Source organism: Meriones unguiculatus, chromosome 5 (assembly GCF_030254825.1).
Source record: "Meriones unguiculatus strain TT.TT164.6M chromosome 5, Bangor_MerUng_6.1, whole genome shotgun sequence".
In the NCBI taxonomy this organism is placed as follows: domain Eukaryota; kingdom Metazoa; phylum Chordata; class Mammalia; order Rodentia; family Muridae; genus Meriones; species Meriones unguiculatus.
Genome location: NC_083353.1, coordinates 51,636,481 through 51,659,499, shown reverse-complemented (window position 1 = coordinate 51,659,499; position 23,019 = coordinate 51,636,481). Strand labels below are relative to the sequence as shown.

Here is a 23,019-nt window from a genome sequence, read left to right as displayed (position 1 = left end):
ACACAGGTCAGGCGAGAGACATCTCACAGATCTCCTTTGAAAACCCATTGAGAAAGATAAACCTCGTGTGATATCTGAGTGGGAATGCAGTTTAATCTTGTTTTACATACTTGCCATCCACAAACAGAGTAAACAGATGTAATGGGAAAAGGATGTTTTCACATATCAGTTTAAACCTTGGAACGTTCCTACTATGTCATGATCATAACTCTGATGACAACATATTGGATTGTATTAAGGGATAATACTGATTCCTGAATAATCAAATATTTACTTTCCTGTCACACACTAACCTCAAAAATTTAATTATATGCTTTTCAGTGCAAATAAACACAAGAGGACTAACTGTGGCATAGCTATGGGACACAAGAATCTGGATACAGTAGAACAGAGAGCCATCTTTGAACTTCATTCTTGTATAGAAGATAACAGTGTCCAAAATGTAGAGAAACACAAAGAAGCTCATGAGCAGCAGGATGGTCCGGGTGGCCCTTTGCTCCGGGGATGCTTTTGGAGAAAGGCTGGTGCTGTGAAGATGCCGGGCCTGCTTCATGTGTCTGTACAAAAGAATCACCATGTACCCACTGGAGAGGGCCATGAGACTGATAAGAAAGGCTTCCCTGAAGACCAGCAGTGTGGAAAATGTGCTTTGTCTGGAGTAACTCAGGGGTAGAAGTGAGCAAGACTGAGTAACATACATAAAATTATCTGAGGTGGAATTGGGGATGGCGCTATTTGATACCAGGAGGTAACTGCTAAAAGACATGTAGAGAACGCAAAGAAAAAGGGCACACGAGATGTGATGGGGAGATTTATGTTTAAACTTGTCTAAACAGCAGCTTCTAGGGCTGAGGATGATGGTCCAGAGGACATTCAGCAGACAGGCAGCACAAAGGGAGAGGCCCCTCGAGAACCTGTGCAGATAGATAAGGGATTGGCATGTGGTGGGGTCCCACCTCCCCTGAGACATAAACATGTCTGCAGCTATGAGTCCCATAGTTAGCAGCATCAGTAGTTGGGTCAGGGCCAAGAAACCAATGGCAAGATCAATGGGCTTAGGCCTGTGCGCACCAGTGAGCATGCAGAGATGGAAGACGAAAAGGATGCTGTTGGCTGAGATCCCAACACTCATTTCAGAGAACAAGGTGATTTTAATGTTTGTGTTAGTGTGGAGTATGCTGGCTTTATTCATTGTATGTGTGTGTATTTGAAGTACCAAAAATCTGAGGAGAAAAGAGAAAACTCTTCATTACAAATACTGCTAATGAAGCATTACCCCCCAACACTGAGCTGGCAACAAGATGTCAATTCATCCCAATTCCACGAATTCCAATTCATCTAATTAGAGCTCCAGCTCACACTCCGTTGAGGCCATTCCCACAGTCCCCACTGTCCTGATGCTTCCCAAGCAAAACTGAACTGTGTAGACCATTGTGGGGCTGTCTCTGAACACAAACTTTCTTGTACATTAAACATTTCCACAAGTTACAAAAATTTTTTCCTCTCCTGGTCCACATGTTTGGTTTATTTTGTGGTAAGAGCAGCATCTCACTTGATTGTCAGACCCACATGCACAGGGTTGTTTATCTCAGCGCCCTCTTCCCTGATGGCCAAGTATTCACTCACTCAGTCACTCATTCATTCATTATTCATTCATTCTCTATGTCTCTTTCTCTGTCTCTCTTCCCTCTGTGCCCCTCTTACCTCTGCCGCCGCCTCCTTCTCTCTCTCTCTCTCTTTCTCTCAGTTTTTCAAGTCAGGGTTTCTGTATGTAGTCCTGGTTGTCCTGGAACTCATTCTGTAGACAAGGCTGGCCTAGAACTCAGAGATCCTCCTGCCTTTGCCTCCTGAGTGCTGGGATTCAAAGCATGCACCACCACTGCCTGGTCAAATGTTCTTAATAAATCTCCAGAACAAATAATTACCGGTTTGGACTCTGAATCAAATCCTACCGACTATCTGCATTTTCTTCGGAATGTGACCATAAGGACTCAGAAGATGAGCTCCAGTCAGCAACTCTGGAACATATGCACAGTCCAGGAGAACCTAGGTGTGAGGATGCTACATACACACCAAGCATGGAACTGTTTCTGGCACAGAGTGATCTCTATACATGTCAGCTGCTGGTTTTCTCATGCGGTGGCCCGGGAGACAGAATGCAGCTCTGTGAATGACAGATCAGCTCCTTCCCTGCATGAAACAGAAAAGACAAAAATGACCAAAAGGCTAGAATGATGGAGCCAAGTTCCCTTTCCAGAGAGTTTGAAATCCTGGTGTTTCTCTGAACTCTCCTAAGTCACTCTGCCTTCAACCTATGACTTTAATCTCAGGCCATTGAAGAGACCCCAAGCATCCAATATTAGTGTGAAATATCCAATATTTCTCTTTTGACAGGTAAAATCAGGGTAATAAACAAAACTACAATTACAATAGACTTAGGGCCAACTCACTGTAAGGTCATAATTAAATGAAAAGTGTCCACCCAGTCTTGAGGGATGGGCTCCACAGGAGTATTAGGTCTCCATCGCCTTCAAGGTGTAGGGGACTTCTCCAGACTTCAGGGATGGACAAAATTCAGTGGGTATTTTATGTAGAGCTCATCATTTCCTCTGATGAAGATTTAATACACATGAAGTATATAATATTGTAAAAACTTTCCCAGATACACAGTAAAGAATTATCAACTGAAAATCAAGGGTGTGAGATGAAATAACTTCATAGTTTTTCAGATCATATTCCACTGAAATACAGTATATTGACAAGAGGCAAAAATGTTTTCAATGATCTAAGTATTTGTTCTTATATCCACAGATGAGTGTAACCCTCACCTCTCAACAAGAAAACTTCTCTTTGCAGCAGACTGAGATCAGTACAGAAAACCACAACTGATCAAGATGTAGAGTTGTGGATCCCAGTCTCGGTGGACCCATCTACCAAAGAACTGCAAGCAAGGCTCAGAGAACATTGCTTCTGAAGATGGCATGGAGAGATTGAAATCAGGGGATTAGGGAATTCGCCGTGAGATTGTGTCTCCCGGTAGAGTTAAGGAGCTACAGCAATAACCTTACGCACATGACTGCCTGAACAGGAGCTAAACAAGGACAACATGCCAAGGTACAGGAAAACCACTGCTCAGCCCTTCTCAAAGAACTACAGGAGACTAAGGAATGCTAAGAGCAGGAGCAACAGTCCTCTCCAGGGAAGAGCACACCAACTGGTAGTCCAAAACCAAATTATCAGGCCTGAAAACAGGCAAACACGTCACATTATACAGACTGAGCAGGTTGCAGTTATGCATCTGAGACTATATATGTGTGTAATGAAAATTAGAGGAAAAACGGCCCATGAGGATGGAGGACAGCATGGGAAGGATATTTGGATGGGTTTTGAGGGCGGAATGGGAAAGGCCATATTACGTCATTATATTATAAGCTTAAAAATTCAAAGAAGTATTTATAAAATGAGGGAAGAGGGAAAATGTGAAAATTCATAAACACTTGATAAGAATGAGTAATTCAGAGCTGAAATAAATACTTGATAAAAACAATAATTTTAGTTTTCTCACATAAAAATTCTATAATAGCAACACAAAAAGCTAGTTCTTCAAAAGATTGGTGGCGACTAGGCCCAGAGAGTCATGATTAAGCTCTTCAGATTTTTCTTTCTGTGAATCTGTGGAGTTCCTCATAATGCCCTTGCTCCTCCCTGACCTCAGTCTCAATGAAGTTCAGTCAGGGGTGATGGACAAGGAAGGAACAGGAAAGAAAAGGAAGAGGAGGAGGAAATTCAGTTCCATCTTCAGGTGACATAGAATAACAGTTTAAGGCACACAGCCAATATGGTTGAGTCTGTGCCGTGATAACCCCAGAAAAATAAACAGTAATGAAGCCTTCAGGACAAAGAGCAGCTGTGCACACTGGCGCTCAACCTGAACGTCAGCTTGTGACCTGTGTGAACTCATAATGGTAGCCATGGGTTTAATACACACATTTCATGGAGGAGAAAGTACACATTGGTAAGATTTCAAAAGTTTAAAAAACTTGAAATGTATGCATTCACTAACAGCTACTAACAAAATAATCCTAATATATGTTTATCTCTTACAATTTTTATGAAATGAAAGGCTTTTATGTTCCAATGAATAGGAAAACACATAAATACATACACACACAAACATGAGAGAGAGAGAGGAGAAGAGAGGGGAAGACGGAGAAGGAGAGGGAGAAAAAGAAGGTGAGGAATTGATTCTTACAAAGGTATCACATTGTCAACCCAGGGAGAGGGTTGTCAACCTCTGTAGAGTGGGGTGCAGGCTGTGCTATTTTTAGGGTGACTTCATTAACTACAGCCCTGCAAAACATAAATCACTTAGGGAAGCCAGGCCTTCTCAGGAGCCAGGAATCTTCAGCCATATTCATGGCATCATGGCTTCAGGAGATCATTGCTTTGAAGGCACTGCAGAACCATGTTAGTGTGGAGGAGAAAGTTCACAGTTGCTTCCTCTCTGCAGAAAAAGCTGAGGAGAGTGACACAATGTCATGAACTGTGAGCACCAGCTTGTGTGGATTGAGACAAACAACAGCCTTGAGCCACCTGCCAGCTCCTGTCTTTGCAGCCCCCTCAACTGTGCCTATGTGAAGGTCTGTAGGAAATTCTGAGCTAGTGCATCATTTGTATACAAAGCATTGCGGTGACTAAAAACCCTTTGTAGAAAAACTGCTATCTTCCCAGATGGTAGTCCTCACATGAATGCCTACTAGCCCAGCACAGGAGATCAGAGAACATGACAGCCACTTCCTGCCATCAGAAAAGTTATGTAAGAGAAAGCCTTTTGCACAATAGTTCAGGCTGCCACAGCCTCTTGTGTCCTTGGGATTCAATTGCACTGTGCCCTAAAATTACCTTTTTTAGCATTGTTTATCACATTTCCCGCAGAAAGAATTGGTGTTCTGTACACAGAGAAAGGACCTGGATTGGTGAAATAAGTTTCCTGTGAAGAGGGCCACATTGGGGACAAGAAAGGAAAGGCTTAGAGGGTAGAACAGGAGAACATAATACACCTGGAGCAAGAAATATCCACAAGAATCCTGAATATTCCCTGTTAAAGCAGCTGTGAGGGCTTCAGCTTCTCAGGGCAACAAGGTTAGAGACCCTGTTCTGCATGGAGTCAGGAAGCCACAACTGTAGACCCTGTGTCATCCCTCAGTTACCCGAATCATGGACAGCCTGAGATCCATGACATCATCAAACAGGCCTCAGACAGGTGACCAGTGTTCAGCACAGCAGTGGCCTAAGCTTGTGACCTGGAGGGAAATAGAGAGTGGAAAGGGGAAAGGAACCCCTTCTGCAGAGGTCACTGCATGCTGAGTGCTTGTGGCCCTGTGGGTGCACTGCAGCCAAGGAGGAGAAAGGTAGGGAGTGATGTCTGTGTCCTTCTCTACAACTTGGATACAGCCTGCCCATTCCCAGAACCTGAGAGGCTGTGTAAAGAGCATGTTTATGTCTGGGCTGAGCAGAACCTGTCCACCCTCATGCTTTTGAAGCTGTGTGTTTGTGTTTGTCACCGTCACACGGCTCACCTGTACAGTGTCACATCACTCTCCTCCCCTGCTCTGCCTCCTCATGCAGTGCACAGTGGGGTTTGGAAGGTGGGACTAGCTCTGCTTCATCAAAGTGGGCTGTGTTTAGAGCGGAGTTACACTGGGCAGTATTCTCTAACAATTCTACTTGGAAAGCTCAGAAAACAGTGGAGAGAAGCCACCAGGGACCTAGAAAAGGAAAACTGTCACTAAGCAGGTATCAGAGCTGTGTCCAGAGAGGCCATGAAATAAAGGAGCTGTGGGAGTGTGATGGGGAAAACCATGAAAAACACTTGGGCTAAGGAATGGCTGTAACCCTTTTTATTGTCCTCGGAGCTCACCCTTTCAGCTAGACTGTTGCAGTACAGCAAAATGAAGGAATGAGGTCCCAGAGAAGCCTCCTCACTGACCTAAAAGTTTTGTCACAGATGCCTGCTGTTACTACAGGGGCCCAATTGTCCTACAGGAGAAACTTTTCCTGACAGAACCTGTGATCTGATGGACTCCGTGATGGAACAAGGGATAACATCCTTCTTGCCCAGCATCTTTGATGCTCTCTTTGAAACAAAAAGGAGATAGGTTTCTGTTTATCTGTTCCTAACCCCATGTAAAGACACAATTTGTGAAACTGTGAGATCTAAGAACAGAGACAAGTCCTAGAGAAAGAAACAAAATCTAGGTATTTCCATTATCAGAGCACTTTGCAATTGTCTCTCCCAGGCTCTAGGAGCCATAAATTCCTGTCCTTAGAACCCAGAAAGGGGAAACCAACACCAGGCTTAACATGGACTTGACATCTGATAACTGGCCACCTTGTCCCTTACCTGAGACATCCCAGTGGGCAGAGCTCAGGCTAAAGGCAGCCTCTGAGTTCTAGGATCTATAGATGAACTGGGAGTGAACCACAGCACAGTGTGGGGCTGTCCTCTGTGGGGCTTTGAACCTACACCTTCATTTCCTTGTAAAGATTCAAACCTCTTAATTAGACTACAGAAGTCAGATACAGTGTTGAGGACATTACATTAAGCTGTGGGTTTAAGCTTTCCTGGATAACATGAGGAGAGCTGCAGGAAAGAATAAATCAGGAAATAGATTGTGTGATGGAAGTGCTAACACAGAAAGTCAATTACTTTAGAACAACATGAGTGCAAACCAAAAGTGTATTGGTATTCTGGAAGTATGAAAAACTAATGAATTTTATGAATTAAAGAAAATAAAGATCCTAAGGAAAAACCATGCTCATTACCAGTGCAGAACACAGTCGCCTGTGCTGTGAGGCTGTCCGAGTTCAGCATCTTCTCTGCAGATGCTGAAAACCTCCTGTAGTCCAGTGCTCCTCCTCCCACAGTCTGCCTGGGACCTGACCACCTTCTGATTCTGCACTTGGGTGCAGAGCACTTACCCAGATGGATGTGGCAGGGGAGGACTCTGCTTCTGAGGAGTTCCTGCACAGCTAAGGTGAAGGGGTCTTTAATGCATGTCAGAAGTTTGTTATTTCTGTGTTTGTACAAGGTGACAAGTTTCCGCTGGGGAGCATGAAGAACTGGCGTCCCCGTGGGGCGTCCTGTCTGCCTGTTAATCTTACTCCCTGTGTCCTGATAACAGCCATCTGGGGAGGGCTGAACACGGACTTTATCTGAGTTATCTTGCAATACCTGCGGGAGGGATCAGAAAGTTTGCACCAAATAGGCAATTCTAGCTTCACTCACTTTGAACCTCTGATGTAATCAGTCCCAAACCATTTCATAATTTTCACTGTGTCTGCTCTGAGGTGAGAAACTGCTGGTCCTCCCATGACTTCCCATGGCTCTGAGGTTCTCCCTGTTAACAGTGTTAACAGGCAGCCTTTCCCTGGGTCAGTACTCACACAGAGAATATGGTTTCCCTGTAATATTGGTTCTGTGTGCCTCCATTTTCAGATGCTCAGCCTCAGGATTTGAACTGTGACATTTACAAGCAAATGTAAAGAGAAATAATATGGAAATGTCGAGGGAGAGACACACAGCTTGGCCTTTGGTGAAGCAGCCACGGGCAGATGAAAGTGGCTGACAGTGGGTTAACCTAAAATCCTACTGTTTCTTCCCGTCCACTCTCTGATTTATGTTTGGTTTTACGATGTGAACTCTGAGTCTTATTCCAGCTGCCATGCCTGCTGCTTGCTGCCATGTTTTCCCACCACAATGGTACCTTTAGCCAAATGAACTGGAACATTTCCAAGAGGTCAAGAAAGACCTGCCTAATGAATGGTTTCGTAGGAAGCCAGTGAAGTCCTGAATCAATGTGTGTTATTTCACACTGGCGGGGCTGTGTCAATGACCAATGGTTCAAACCCAAGGTCAAGGGCAAAACCTTCCCTGGAGGAGGCTCAGTAGGATGGCACAGCCTTCCTCTGGTCCAAACAGGGACGTTCTCAGTGTGTGTAGAAAATACCCACCACAGCTTTCCCCTTCCCAGATGCTTACAGTCTAAAGACTGCTTCCCTACAGTGGCAGTCAGCCTGAGATTAACCAAACTTGCCTTATTTCCCAGGTTCTGCAATAACCCGAGGCCTTGTGTATCTGTTTGCTATTGCAGACCACTTCCCTTTTCAACAATACGATATACACACTGAGCTTCTGGAGTGCTGTATCCACAGCATAGAGATCTCAACCCAGCCAATCCAAGCTTGTGTGTGTGTGTGTGTGTGTGTGTGTGTGTGTGTGTGCCTGTGTGTGCTTGCCTGTCCTTTTTTCATTTCCTTGCCACCCTTAGTGTGCTGGGAACCAAGCTGTGCAAGGATGTGGCTGAAGACAAGGCTCAACATTATCAGATGAGGCTTCACTACATGACAACATTAAAGCATATACCAGCAAGTTGAGGGATGAAAGCAAGGACAGGAATGAAGGAAGAATCTGGTCACTCTCTGGCAGGTTAGAAATGTGGAGGCTCCATCTAATAAGCAGTAGTCAGAGATCACAGGTCAGTAAGGATGGGGCCCCCAACCTAATCAACTTTGCAAAATCCAGAACTGAAGCTGATGCTAAGTTACCAACCCATGTAATTTCCATTACCAAACAAACCAGGAGACAGAGACCATAGCAGGAAGAGTTTTGTTCAAGCCCAAGTTTGGGAAAACAGGATAAAGAATGTCTGTCTCAAAAAACATTGCTTCACTTTCCCTAAGTAGAAGGTTTCAGTGAGTTTGTGGAGTAATAGTCAGACTATTTCAGCACTTGCCATCATGCCTGGTCTCATCCTTTCCTTCCAAACCAGCTTCGAATCTCCCATCATGTGTCCTTGTTAGCACACTAACTTTAAGGAAGGGGAGAGTAAATACCACAACTCTTTCTGCTTAGAATATGAAAGAACCTCATGAAAGGATAAATGCAGACTAGACAAAATGGAGGACAACAGAGGTAGCAGGGATTCAGGCCAATAAAGGAGGGGTATTTACAGGTGCTAAAGATGTCTGTTCTTATATGTGTATTATTATTTTCTTTCCATGATTCTTTTAGAGTTCCTATGACATGATTTTGAGTCAAAATAGTGTGCTATGAGAGGTGCATCTGATTCTACCAAGGGACTTGCATTTCTGAACTGCTAGTAACCTGTCACCTTGATAGATTACATACTACCTAGAAGGGAGTTATCCACTAAGGAACAGGGACATACTATGATCCCCTTTCTTAAGGATAAATATAGATGGGCATGTCAACACCATGAAGCAAAAGGAGCCTTCTGTTCCAGGGGCTTTGAGAAAATATGAAGCCTACCTCCACATATACAGTCAAACAATGGGCTCTTTGGTGCTCATCCCTGGACAGTGATTTCCTCCATGATGGACTCCACCCATTTCTCAATTTTGCTGCTGAGAATGCCTCATGTTATTCTGTAATAAATTCTTGCTGTTATCTTCACTATGCTCTGTGGAAAGTCATTCAAATAAAATTATGAAGTTCGGAGAGCCCTAGGAAAACCACCGTGAGACCCTCGCTCCAAAATATCCTAACACTGGACCCAGAGAAAAGGGAGCAAAACTAAACAATGATGTTCTCCCACCACTGCATGCTGAGTTCCACCTGGATTTTAGTTTTGACACTGTGCACTGAAAGGAGCTGCATTTTTATATTTACAGTGTTTTTTACTACAAAGGATTTTTTATGGAAATACTTCTTTAAATGGCCAATGTTTCAAATGTCTTTTCTGACTGCATTATTGTCTGTGGAGAGCAAACTAAACCCACCATCATCATTCAAGTTGCTCCATGTCCTGGTTTGCTTTTCTGTTGTGATGAAACACTGTGAACAAAACCAATTTGGAGAGATAAGAGTTCACTTCAGTTTATAATCTATAGGCCATTAGTGAGGGAAGCCAGGGCAGGAGCTTAAGCAGGAACTGAAGCAGAATCCACAGATGAAGGCTGCCCACCAGCTTTCTACCTGTGGCTTTCTTAGCTACCTCTTGTTGAAGGATATTTTCTTTCTCTGTGAGTCCTAAGACTGTGAACTGTAAATACCTATTTCTAATTGTGGTGTGGCTCAGTTTTTGAGCCTAGAGCTTTCTTTTTACTCTAAACAAGTTCTGTGGTAGGTTCCATTCAGTGTGGATGGTGCCATCCTTGGGCAGGTGGTATGAGAGAGCAAGCAAGCAGGAGCAAGAGCAGTAAGCAGGCAGGTTCTTCTGTAGCCTGTGCCTCAGTTCCTGCCTCAAGGTTCCTGCCCTGGGTTTCTGCCCTGATTTTCTGTAGGTACAAGGTTACTGTGTGATTCAAATGCTGCCTTCTGTACCCCTCACATCTGGCTGAAATCCTTGTTCCGAGAATCACCTGTCTCGAGGTTATATAAACTCTCCTCCTCAATAGTCCCCCGATATGCCCATAATGCTGCTTATAGCCAACTGCTGAGCAGGGAAGAGAATAGGGTTGAACTGCCTGCCAGCCAGGGGAGGAGGAATTACAGGAGGAAATAGGGGATTCAGCAAAGGGAGAAGTCTAAGAGACACCAGGAGAAGCAGCTAGGCAGGAAAACTACAAAGTGCAAGTATCTCTGGGATACGTGCTGGGAGGAAACCAGATTAGCTTAGAGGGTTAAGAATAGAGTAATAACTGCTCAGTATTTTGTTGTGAAGCTTTTTATTAAACAAATATGAGCCTCAATTATTTTTGTGATAGCTGGGTTAAGAGAAACTGAGAAACAAAGTTATATAAAATAACTATAAAAAATTTCCTTGGTGATGGCCTGTAATGTGGGAAGTATATTCTGAAATAAACACTTTCCTCCCCAGGATGTTTCTGTTCATGGTTTTATCACACTAGAAAGAAAAGGAGGACACCTGTGACTGCCACAGCTGTCAACATATGGATGTGGTAGGACTCTGTCTTTTTTACTGCCCTGTCCTCTGGGTCCATTTCTGTTCTGGAAATATGAGCAAGATTTGATGAGGTCACACAGACCCACCCAGCACCAATGCCACAGCAAGCGAGGGCTTGAAGGAGATTTGGGTACCTCACCTTGGGAAATACAACCATTTTCCATCTCTGGAACTACACCCACTGCCCTATCCTGCAGGGAGAAGCCATGGTTTCCTAAGCTAAACACCACTTAGGCTGTGAGCTGACTTCATGTACTTGACTGTGCTGGGGCTCATGTTGGGTGTGGGGGTACTCCATCACTCACACTTGGCAGGCAACAGGATACCAGGTTAATTCAGAGAGCGTTTGGGGTGTCTAAGTGCTCTTCCAGAATGTCTGGCACCTTTGACCTGTCACCTTCATAATTTGCATTGGTCCCTGCTACCACAGGAGCTAAGATGGGGACCTATCCTAGCTTGGTCCTGGGAATGTACAGTTGGTGCCAGAGAGAGCCTTGTTGGCAAAGAGGAAGACAAGAGAAAACCTAGGACAAGGACTGTAGGGGCTCTTTTCTCCAATGGATCCACTATCAGGTTTGCACAGAGCTGGCGTCAGCATGCTATAGGAGGGGACTCTTGCATTCTAGACTCTAGAGCATTCCAGGAAGGAGCAGGGAAGCATCTCCCACAGGTGAGAAAATCTAAAGTGCAGGAACCTGGAGGTAGGAGGAATGTCCTTAATTAAGTCTATCCTGCATAGCGCTTCGGACCCCAAGGGTCATCACTTCGGACCCCAAGGGTCAGCAGGTCACTTGGGCCTCTATTTCTTGCAGCATCCTACTTATCGCACTAGTCTCTCTGCATCTGAAATCTATCCCCTTAATTTCTCTTCCTCTTCTGCTTTGTAAGATGGCTACATCCCAGGAGTAAGGAGGAGTCCAGAGTTAGATGCACAGGGCTATCAGCCCGGCACAGGGCTATCAATCCTGCACTCGGACATGATTTATGTGTGTTCTAGCCCAACCACAGTGTCTCCTAAACACACAGTGCCGGTAGGCTTTAGGGAAAAAGGGAGCGTGCAAAACAACTTTTATTTATTTTTTCCTCACTCGCCACCTGAAATATGTGTGTAACACGCGGAAGTTTTGACACAGGGAAAAACAAAAACAAAAACAAAAAACAAAAAACAAAAACATTTCAAGATTCCGGGGAAAACTAGGGAGGTCGTGAACCTGCCCTCTCCTACTTCTTATTTCCCCAAGCATCTGCTGGGCTTTAAGGAGTGAGCAAACCTAGGGTGCAGGGCCAGAACCCAGGAGGGGACTGAGTACAGACTACAGAAAGCAGGCAAGAAAACCCTGCCACCTCGTGCCCGGGAGAGGTAATGCAACAGCTTAGGCTAGGGTTTGGCTTCTCTGGGGCAACCCAAAGATGTCATGGCTTTTACTGTTCCCCTTAGGTTTCCTGGGCTATGGCAGCAGCAGGGATCCTGAATGTGACCAACCCAGGTGAGCTGCAAAGCATTGTGGGAGGCAGGCTCATCTTTCAGGGCAAATTCCTCTGCAGCCTGGAGTAGGTGGGGGAAGCTGTCACAGCCTCACTTGTGTCCTGGGCCTTAGGCAATGGCCTTATGACAGGAAGGTGATTCTGGTTCTAGAGAGAAGGCCAGATGAGGAGAGACTGCCTACAACCTACGGGGCGATCCCGGGAGCAGAGGAAAAAGCTCACACTGAACAGGGTACCTCTTTGGAGAGGTATTAGGTGCTTTAATTATTTATTCATATTTTAGAATGAAAGCGTTTATTTTGGCAGTTTGAGGGTGCAGCCCATCGTGAGGGGGATGACATTATAGCAGGGAGATGAAGCTACTGGTAAAATTTCCAGATTCAAGGAGCAAAGAGATGAACCACGGTGCTCAGCTGCTTTCTTTTCACCCAGCCTAGGAACCCAGGCCGGGGTTATCCACAGTCAGTGAGTCTTCCCACCAAAAGTACACTAGTCAAGAGACTTTGTCACAGACATGCCCAGAACGTGCTGAGTGAGGGTCCTGTGGATTCTGGGTCCCATGAAGCTGACAGTATTCGCCATCATTCCCATGACCAATACAGCGCTGCTGGGCTGTGTCAACAATGCCAAGCTCTGTCATGTTCCTTCTCTTACTGTTGTCATTCTGAACAGCATTTTTGTATCTAGAGACAAGGCACAGGAGACACAGGGAAGTCCAGGGATCTTGAACTTCAACATTGATACCTATAGAAAGGACTTTCTGCCTGGGAGCCTTCTGAGGAGGCCAGAGCCTGGACAGGGCTCAAGGAGTGCTCAGTGGGCTCTGGTGCTTCTATCCAATAAGCCTCAAAGCCCTAAGGAGGGAATTAGTGAGACAGGTTGCTGGTCTTCTGGATTTAGATTCTTTTCCACAGCCTAAGCACAAAAACAAGAAAAGAGGGCAGTGAGGAAAGTCAATGCCTGGTGATCTTTTGTTGGGGTCTTGGAGGAGGTTAGGGGGAGGAACTGAAACTGAGAGATTTTCTTGGCCCTGGAGGAGTAATCCCTCATGTGGGCAGTGTGGTCTGCTATGGTACTCACCAGGTCACCATGGACCAGAATCCTTTGTTTCCATTTCAAAATCTTACTGATTCAGCTCTGCCAAGAAAGGGCAAGGGGAGTTGTGTAAACCAAATGTTGGCTTCCAGGGAGCTCTCAAGAATAAGAGCTATCTTTTTCTTGTAGAAAATGATGGAAAATGTAAGATTTATACTGAGTCAGAAGCCAGAGAGCAGCAGTAACTGGTGTTGACTCCTTCCACCTTTGTCTACAGTGACAACATCCACACTCACTGACAGACATCTGTCTGAGGTGTCCACCATGGGCCAGGCAAAAGAGCTTTTCTGCAGGCTGTCTTCTGGTGAGAATACAAGAAGTCTACTCCTGGCATTCTTAGGAAGCACTTAGGAAGTATTAAACACCTACTGTCTACTACTTGCTCAATTCCCCAACACCCTGAGAAGTAAGCACTTCCCTCCCAGTTTGACAAACCAGTAACAAAGGCTCTCTGAGGCCAACAATCTTCTCAGTTCCATCAGTGGGTAACAGGTCCAGGCTTAACATCCATCCTGACCTACTCTGGACCTCTGGCCATTAACACGTGCTCTGGACTAGTTGCTATATCCTAGTTTCTATGAGATGACAATGCCTGAGACCTGCTTCCCAGGATATTTTAGTTAATAGACAGAGTTAGAGGCCCTCAAAAAGAAAGAGATCTCGAAAAGAGAAGCCATGAGATCATGTCAATAGGTACATAAAAGGCCTTTGTGAAAGTCTAACAACTTTTTGTGATAAAGACCTAAAGAGACAGAGATAGATGAACACACTTCCATCTAATAATGTCTCTATATGACAAATTTATAATCAATGTTATCTTAAATTGGGGAAACTCAAGCATTTCCACTAAAAATCAAGAGTGAGAAAAGGGTGCCACTTTCTCCACTTTTACCTACTACAGTCTTTCAAGTCTCAGCTATAGACATAAGACATAACAATGAGATAACAGAAATACAAATGGAGAATTCAAGCTATTTGCAGCTAACATGATCCTCAATGTCAATAAGACCCTAAAGGTCCCTTTTGGTGACCCAAAGCTTCACAAAGTAACAGGACACACAAGTGTGTGTGTGTGTGTGTGTACTTTTCGTGTGTAGTGATAACAAACCTGTTGAGGAAGAAACAGTCCCATTCAAAGGAATCTCAAGAAAATGACTAAGTAAATAAGTAACTAACCTCAGAGTAAATCTAAACAAGGATGTAAAACTTACTCAATGAAAAAAATTTTAAACATTGAATAAAGTTTCATAAGTTCAGGTATGCTGTGCATTCATTTTCCTTGAATTCTAGGAAGTCTTTAACTTCTTTATTTCTGCCTTGACCCAGGGTCCCTGAGTGGAGAGTTATTCAGTTTCCATGAGTTTGTGGGTTTTTTGTTATTTCTGTTGTTGAAATATAGCTTTAATCCATGAGAGTGCAATAGGATACAGGTGTTTATTTCAATTTTCTTGTACCTGTTGAGACCCACTTTTTGACTGAGTATGTAGCCAATTTTGGAAAAAGTTTGGTGAGATGCTGAGAAGAGGGTATATTCTTTTTTGTTTGGGTGAAATATTCTCTAGACTTTTTTTTATTAATTACACTTTATTCATTTTGTATCCCCCCATAAGCCCCTCCCTCCTCCCCTCCCGATCCCACCCTCCCTCCCCTTTCTGCATGCATGCCACTCCCCAAGTCCACTGATAGGGGAGGTTCTCCTCTCCTTTCTGATCTTAGTCCATCAGTTCACATCAAAAGTGGCTGCATTGTCCTCTACTGTGGCCTGGTAAGGCTGCTCCCCCCTCAGGGGGGAGGTGATCAAAGAGCAGGCCAATCAGATTATGTCAGAGGCAGTCCCTCTTCCCATTACTATGTAACCCACTTGGACACTGAACTGCCATGGACTACATCTGTGCAGGGGTTCTAGGTTATCTCCATGAATAGTCCTTGGTTGGAGTATGAGTCTCTGGGAATTTCCCTGTGTTCAAATTTTCTTGTTCTGTTGCTCTCCTTGTGGAGACCCTGTCTTCTCCAGCTCTTACTATTTCCCACTTCTTACATAAAATTCCATTCACTCTGCCCAACAGTTGATCATCAGACTCAGCATCTGCTTTGATAGTCTGTAGGGCAGAGGCTTTCAGAGGCCCTCTGTGGTAGGTTTCTAGTTTGTTTCCTGTTTTCTTCTTCTGGCTTTCAGAAGCCCTCTGTAGAAGGTTCCTAGGTTGTTTCCTGTTTTCTTCTTCTGATGTCCATCCTCTTTGCCTTTCCGGATGGGGATTGACCATTTTGGTTAGGGTCCTCTCTCTTGCTTAGTTTCTTTAGATGCACAGATTTTAGTGGGTTTGTCCTATGTTGTATGTCTATATGAGTGAGTATATACCATGTGTGTCTTTTTGCTTCTGGGACAACTCACTCAGGATGATCCTTTCCAGATCCCACCATTTACCTGCAAATTTCATGATTTCCTTGTTTTTCATTGCTGAGTAATACTCCATTGTGTAGATGTAAGACAATTTCTGTATCCATTCTTCAGTTGAGGGGCATCTGGGTTGTTTCCAGCTTTTGGCTATTACAAATAAAGCTTCTACAAACATGGTTAGGCAAATGTCTTTATTGTGTACTTGAGCCTTTTTTGGATATATGCCCAGGAGTGGTATGGCTGGATCTTGGGGAAGCGCTATTCCTACTTGTCTGAGAAAGTGACAGATTGATTTCCAGAGTGGTTGTACAAGTTTACATTCCCACCAACAGTGGAGAAGGGTTCCCCTTTCTCCACAACCTCTCCAGCATGTGTTATCACTTGAGTCTTTGATCTTGGCCATTCTGATGGATGTAAGGTGAAATCTCAGGGTTGTTTTGATTTGCATTTCCCTAATGGCTAATGAGGTTGAGCATTTCTTTGAGTGCTTCTCTGATATTCGATATTCTTCTATTGAGAATTCTCTGTTTAGCTCTGTTCCCCATTTTTTAAGTGGGTTACTTGGTTTGCTGCTTTTCAGCTTCTTTAGTTCTTTATATATACTGGATATGAGTCCTCTATCAGATAAAGGGTTGGTGAAGATTCTTTCCCAATCTGTAGGCAGTCACTTTGTTTTGATGATGGTGCCTTTGCTTTGCAGAAGCTTTTCAGTTTCATGAGGTCCCATTTATTGATTGTTGCTCTTAGAGCCTGTGCTGTTGGTGTTCTCTTCAGGAAGTTTTCCCCTGTACCAATGAGTTTTAGGGTATTCCCCACTTTTATTTCAAGCCGATTTAATGTGTCTGGTTTTATGTTGAGGTCTTTGATCCACTTGGACTTCAGTTTTGTGCAGGGTGATAAGTATGGATCTATTTTCATTTTTCTACATGTAGACATCCAGTTGGACCAGCACCATTTGTTGAAGATGCTATCTTTTTTCCATTGTATGGTTTTGGCGCCTTTGTCAATGATCAGGTGTCCATAAGTGTGTGGGTTTATTTCTGGGCCCTTTGTTTGGTTCCATTGATCCGCCATTCTGTTTCTATGCCAGTACCATGCAGTTTTTAAAACTGTTGCTCTATAGTACAACTTAAGATCAGGGATGGAGATACCTCCAGAAGATCTTTTATTGTAGAGGATTGTTTTAGCAATTCTGGGTTTCTTGTTATTCCATACGAAGTTGAGAATTTTTCTTTCCAGGTCCGTAAAGAATTGTGTTAGTAATTTGATGGGAATTGCATTGAATCTGTAGATTACTTTTGGTAAGATGGCCATTTTTACTGTTAATCCTGCCAAGCCATGTTCATGGGAGATCTCTTTATCTTCTGATATCTTCTTCTATTTCTTTCTTCAGAGACTGGAATTTTTTTTTCATACAAGTCTTTGACTTCCTTGGTTAGGGTTACTCTGAGGTACCTTATGTCATTTGTGGCTATTGTGAAGGGTGTTGTTTCCCTAATTTCTTTCTCAGCCCTTTTGTCTTTTGTATACAGGAGGGCTACTGATCTTTTTTTTGAGTTGATTTTGTATCCTGCCACTTTGCTGAAGGTGTTTATCAGCTGTAGGAATTCCCTGGTAGAGCTTTTGGGGTCACTCACGTATACTATCATATCATCTGCAAATAGTGATAATTTGACTTTGTCCTTTCCAATTTGTATCCCCTTGATCTCTTTCAACTGTCTTATTGCTCTAGCAAGGACTTCCAGAACTATGTTGAAGAGCTATGGAGAGAGTGGGCAGCCTTGTCTTGTCCCTGATTTCAGTGAGATTGCTTTAAGTTTCTCTCCGTTCAGTTTGATGTTGGCTATAGGTTTGCTGTATATCGCCTTTACTATGTTTAGATATGTGCCTCGTATCCCTGATCTCTCCAATACTTTAAACATGAATGGATGTTGGATTTTGTCAAATGCTTTTTCAGCATCTAGGGAGATTATCATGTGGTTTTTTTTCTTTCAGTTTGTTAATATGGTGGATCACATTGATGGATTTCTGTATATTGAACCACCCCTGCATACCTGGGATGAAGCCTACTTGGTCATGTTGGATGATATCTTTGATGTGTTCTTGTATTCAGTTTGCAATTATTTTTGCATCAATGTTCATAAGGGAGATTGGCCTGAAGTTCTCTTTTTTTGTTGGGTCTTTGTGAGGTTTAGGTACCAAGGTGACTGTGGCTTCATAGAATGAGTTTGGTAATGTTCCTTCTGTTTCGATTTTGTGGAATAGTTTGATGAGAACTGCAGTTAGCTCTTTTTTGAATGTCTGGTAGAATTCTGTGCTGAAACCATCAGGTCCTGGGCTTTTCTTGGATGGGAGACTTTCGATGACTGCTTCAATTTCCTTGGGGGATATAGGACTATTTAATTGATTTACCTGGTCCTGATTTAGCTTTGGTAAGTGGAATCGATCAAGAAAATTGTCCATTTCATTTAAAATTTCAAATTTTTTTGTATAGACTTTTGAAGTAAGTCCTAATTGTTGTTTGAATTTCCTCAGTGTCTGTAGTTATGTCCCCCTTTTCATTTCTGATTTTGTTTATTTGGATGGTGTCTTGCTGCCTTTTAGTTAGCTTGGCTAAGGGTTTGTTTATCTTGTTGATTTTCTCAAAGAACCAGCTCTTCGTTTCATTGATTCCTTGAATTGTTTTATTTCCTTCTAATTGATTGATTTCAGCCCTGAGTTTGATTATTTCCAGCTGTCTACTCCTTTTTTCTAGACTTCTGTTCGGTCCATTTGACTCACAACATTTTTGTCTAGATGACCTGTCTATTGACAGTAGTGTATTGAAGTCCCTCACTTTTAATGTAAGAGATTCAATGTGTGGTTAAAACTTTAGTAATGTTTCATTTACAAATGTGGGTACCCTTGAATTTGGGGCATAGATGTTCAGAATTAACATTTTTTTTTCGTGCATTTTCCTTTGGATGAGTATGAAGAGTCCTTTCCCATCTCTTTTAATTGATTTTGGTTAGAAGTTTTTTTTTTTTTTTTTTTTTTTTTTTTTTTTTAAAGATATTAGAATGGCAACATCAGCTTGCTTCTTGGGTCCATGTGCTTGGAAAAATTTTTCCTACCCTTTAACATTTCATGGTTTGTCTATGTTCAACTGACACAGAAAACAACCAAGAGATGGGACAACCAGGCTGAAGCCAAGAAGCAGTTCATTGTATGGGAACAATAAGCCCAGGGGACATCAATCCAAAAGCTGAATCCCAAATTAACTTAAACAAGGCTTTTCATGCCCCCTGTGTTGCCATGTCTCCTTGCACAGTAATCTAGATCACATATGTTTGATTGGCTTATTAAACCTCCTTATTACAGTCTGATAAACTGCCTCATGAGTATAAATGTTTCCCCAAACAACAGACTTTATCCCAATCTATTTATAGCAGAGATGAAAGGAGGAGGAATTTGGTTTTGGAAGAAATGTATTGTAGAATGTTGAACCTCAAGGGAGCTGGCCAGTGGTGTGGGTCTTTCCTGTTTTCCAGGGCACCATACCTCGGTGCCCAGTGCTGGAATTAACTGCCTTGCACCCTAAGACTGAACGAGGTTCCAATGCTGTGCAGAGGCTGTGTTTGGGTCATAAGTTCTGATAACTCTGAGAATTTTAAATTCGATTGTTGTTCGCACTGCTGTATACATCACATGTGCTTCTTGCACAGAATTATGTTCTGAACGTTCTGTGAATAATTCCTTTCTTTCAGGAGTGTGTAACGATGGCAAGAAATGCCTCCTTATTTAATTTGTCAAAATAGCTATAACACAGGAAATTGAAATATTGAAATGTGTTAGATGTGGTTAAATTCTTCAAAACAGTGTGAGCTGTCCACAGCCATGACGCATGAGAGCCACCTCATAGGATTCCCATAATGACGCATTGAGGAAAAAGATAAAATAAGAAAAAATAAAATGAAACAAAAATGCCCTAGTCATATCACAAAAGGAATGAGGTTTAATTTTCTGCTACATGTTTGTTACCACACAGGTTAAAATAAATAATTTTAACAGAAAAAAAACCATTACTTTATATTTTCATGTATGCCAAAGCATGTGAACACCATGCCATGACTGACAGTTCTGATGCCAGTGTATTGGGTCCTCTTATAAAGAAATGTGCCCATCAATGATCAATGAATATTCAAACATTTATGTTCTCCCACACATAGACCTGAAAAAGTTAACGACATGTTTTTCAGTGCTCATGAACACAAAAGGGCTGACTGTGGCATAGATGTGGACCACAAAGAGTTGGATATAGTAAGATGTTGGATCATTCAGGAACATAGTTCTTGAGCAGGAGATAAAGCCATCCAAGATGGACATCAACACGAAGAAGCTCAAGAGCAGAAGGATGGTCCTGTTGGCTCTTTGCTCTGGGGATGCTTTTGGAGAAAGGCTGGTGCTGTGAAGATGCCGGGCCTGCTTCCTGTGCCTGCACAAGAGAGCCACCATGTACCAAGTCGAGATGACCATAACACTAATAAGAAAGGCTTCCCTGATGGCCAGCAGTGTAGAAAATGTGCTTTTCATGAGGTAACTCATGGGTAGGAGAGAACAGGACCTAGTAACATACATGAGGTTGTTCGAAGTCAAATTAGGAGTGGCAATAATCGATACTAAGAGATGACTGCTAATGAGCATATAGAGGACACTCAGAAAAAGAAGGGCACATGAGATGTAATGGGCAGATTTGTGCTTGAGCTTGGCTAGACAGGAGCTTCTGGGACTGAGGGTGATGGCCTGGAGGACACTCAGCAGGCTGGTGGTACAAAGGGAGAGGCCCCTAAAAATTCTGTACAGGTAGACAATGAGTTTACATATGGTGTCATCCCATCCCCTCAAAGAAATAAAAATGTCCATAGTTATGAATACTATGAACATTAGCATCAGTAGGTGGATTATGGCCAGCAGACCAATGAGCACGTCAGTGGGTCTGGGCCTGTGCCCAGGAATGAACTTGAGGATGTAGAAGAGAAGAAGGAAGCTGTTGGCTGAGATCCCAATGCCAATTTCAGAGAAGAAGATGTTCCTTATGTCAGAAGAGTGTGAAGTCATCTTATGTGGAAACAAAGAGTGGCTGAGGAGAAAAGTAATACAATGACTCACCATGAGCAAAACCTCAGACACCACTCCAGACCAGTCTTCTGGCCTCAGGAAAACATGCAGATGCTCCTGAATGCTTATTCCACTGAAGACCTCCATTCTAACTCCTACCCCACAGACCATCCTCCTGCTCTCACTTGTCCTAAGCTGAGCCATGCCTGGACCCTGTGTCCCATGGTGGCTGCACCAGTGTGTGAGCTCCCTCAACATTAAAAATAGCAGCAATTATGTGCTCTCATGTTTGCAGGTTTGGGTTTTACTGGAGCAGGAGCAGCATCTTACTTGGTTCTCACCCACAACATCTTGATGGCCAGGTAATTCATAGACAGAGTTTTACCCTTTCTCGTGGAGTCTGAATGAGGAGGATATGTAAAAGAAAAAAACCAGACCTTGCCAATAAAAGCGGTCCCATGGATTGGGTATGCACTTGTTTTATTCAGGGCTATCTGTACTCTATTGAAAATCCTAATTTCTTAGAAAATTTCTATAGCAAATGTTGGGGTTGTAATCTATGATCCAGATGTTTTTTATTTTATTCATGATCTGCTGTTTCCTCCAATTGTCTCCTTGAATACTCTGAGGCGGGGTTCCAGTCACCTCCTCTTGAACATGTGAAGAGCAGAGTGCTTGTGTCAGAGAGACACTGGGTGAGCAAGAACATGCTGTTTACACACCAAATATGGGAGAGTTCCAGCACATGATGGTCTCTGTGGATGTGTCAGCGGCTTATGTTTGTGCTCTGGGAGAGTTCTGGCAGCTCATAATGACTGTTCAGCGCTGTCCCTTCCTGAAACAGAGAAGATAAAAGACAAATAAATCAGAAAACAGTAGCACATTGGCACTGAGTCCTTTCAGAGAACTCTGGTGGGTGGACGATTCAGTCTTTGATCACTGTTCTGTACCTGCATCTTGCTTGGTTCTGCTCTCAGTCCAGAGCTGCTCCAAGAGAAGGGCAGAGAGGGCAAATGTCAGCAGGACCATATGCCGTGTCTTTCTCCTTCAGCGTGTGAAGTCAGGGAGTAAATAAAACTACAGTTATAACAGACTTGGAGCTGTCCATATTACAGAATTGATTAAAGAAAAATGGTCTAACTCAGTCTTGAAAGGCAGACTCCATAGGAGTCAACATTCCCTCTCTCCATAATGGAGCTGTGATACTTCTCCACATACCTGATATGCTGGTCTCTGTTTATATTAATAGGTGTGGTGTACATGCTGTTGAATTACTGCAGTTTCTTTATTTAGACACAGACTACATAAACCACCATGACCAAAACCAAATTGGGTTGGGAAGCCTTTATTTCATCTTACAGCTGATAATCCATTATGCAAGGAAGCTGAGGAAGAATTTGAGGCAGGAACCTGGGGCAAGAACTGAGGCAAGGGTCACAGAAGGATGCTGCTTAATAGCTTTGTGTCTCATGGTTTTCTTAGTCTGTGTTCTCTAGTATCAAGATCCCTGAGCCCAGAGCCTGCACCCACAGTGATGTGGGCCTTCTCACATAGATCACCAATCAAGAAAATGCATCACACACTTGCCCATAGGCCAATCTAGTGTGGTATTTTCTCAACTGAAGTTCCCTTCCCAAATGACTCTAGCTTGTGTTGATTTAACAAACAAAAGACAAAAACAGCTGCCAGGACTGGCTGCCATGTACTCCTTTATGTCCTAGTGAGACTGTTCCTCCCTTGGGGGCGGGGGTGTGGTCAATGAGCCAGTCTTTGAATTCATGTCAGAAATAGTTCCTGTTCCCCTTACTAGGGAAATTCACTTGGTTACTGAGCTACCATGGGCTACATCCAGGCAGGGGTTCTAGGTTATAGAATAACTGATAAGCTAGGGTCAGATGGAAGGGGAGGAGGACATCCCCTAGCAGTGGACTTGAAAAGGGGCAGAGAGGAGATGAGGGAGGGAACATAGGATTGGGAGGGAATAAGGGAGTGGGCTAAGGCTGGGATACAAAGTAA

The 23,019-nt window shown here is 43.3% G+C and overlaps 1 protein-coding gene and 1 pseudogene across 2 annotated transcripts; both read right to left on the bottom strand.

The window, feature by feature from the left end:
- Positions 1-262: 262 nt before the first annotated feature.
- LOC132654088 (vomeronasal type-1 receptor 44-like) lies at positions 263-7,169 on the bottom strand. 2 transcript variants are annotated; one of them, XM_060383356.1, is made up of 3 exons: positions 6,982-7,169; positions 1,705-2,190; positions 263-1,223 (listed from the first exon to the last, which is right to left on the bottom strand). In XM_060383356.1, the coding sequence occupies exon 3, from the start codon at positions 1,190-1,192 to the stop codon at positions 263-265; it is 930 nt and encodes a 309-aa protein (XP_060239339.1). In that variant the 5' UTR covers positions 1,193-1,223; positions 1,705-2,190; positions 6,982-7,169. The 2 variants fall into 2 exon arrangements, with proteins under 2 accessions (XP_060239339.1, XP_060239338.1); XM_060383355.1 differs by having other exon boundaries at positions 263-2,190.
- A 12,906-nt stretch (positions 7,170-20,075) lies between these two features.
- On the bottom strand, positions 20,076-21,003 carry LOC110543864 (vomeronasal type-1 receptor 94-like; annotated as a pseudogene).
- Positions 21,004-23,019: the final 2,016 nt, after the last annotated feature.

Bases quoted from the DNA above. Each gene is read 5' to 3' on its own strand.
- LOC132654088 (XM_060383355.1), bottom strand. From the start codon at position 1,192: ATGAATAAAGCCAGCATACTCCACACTAACACAAACATTAAAATCACC.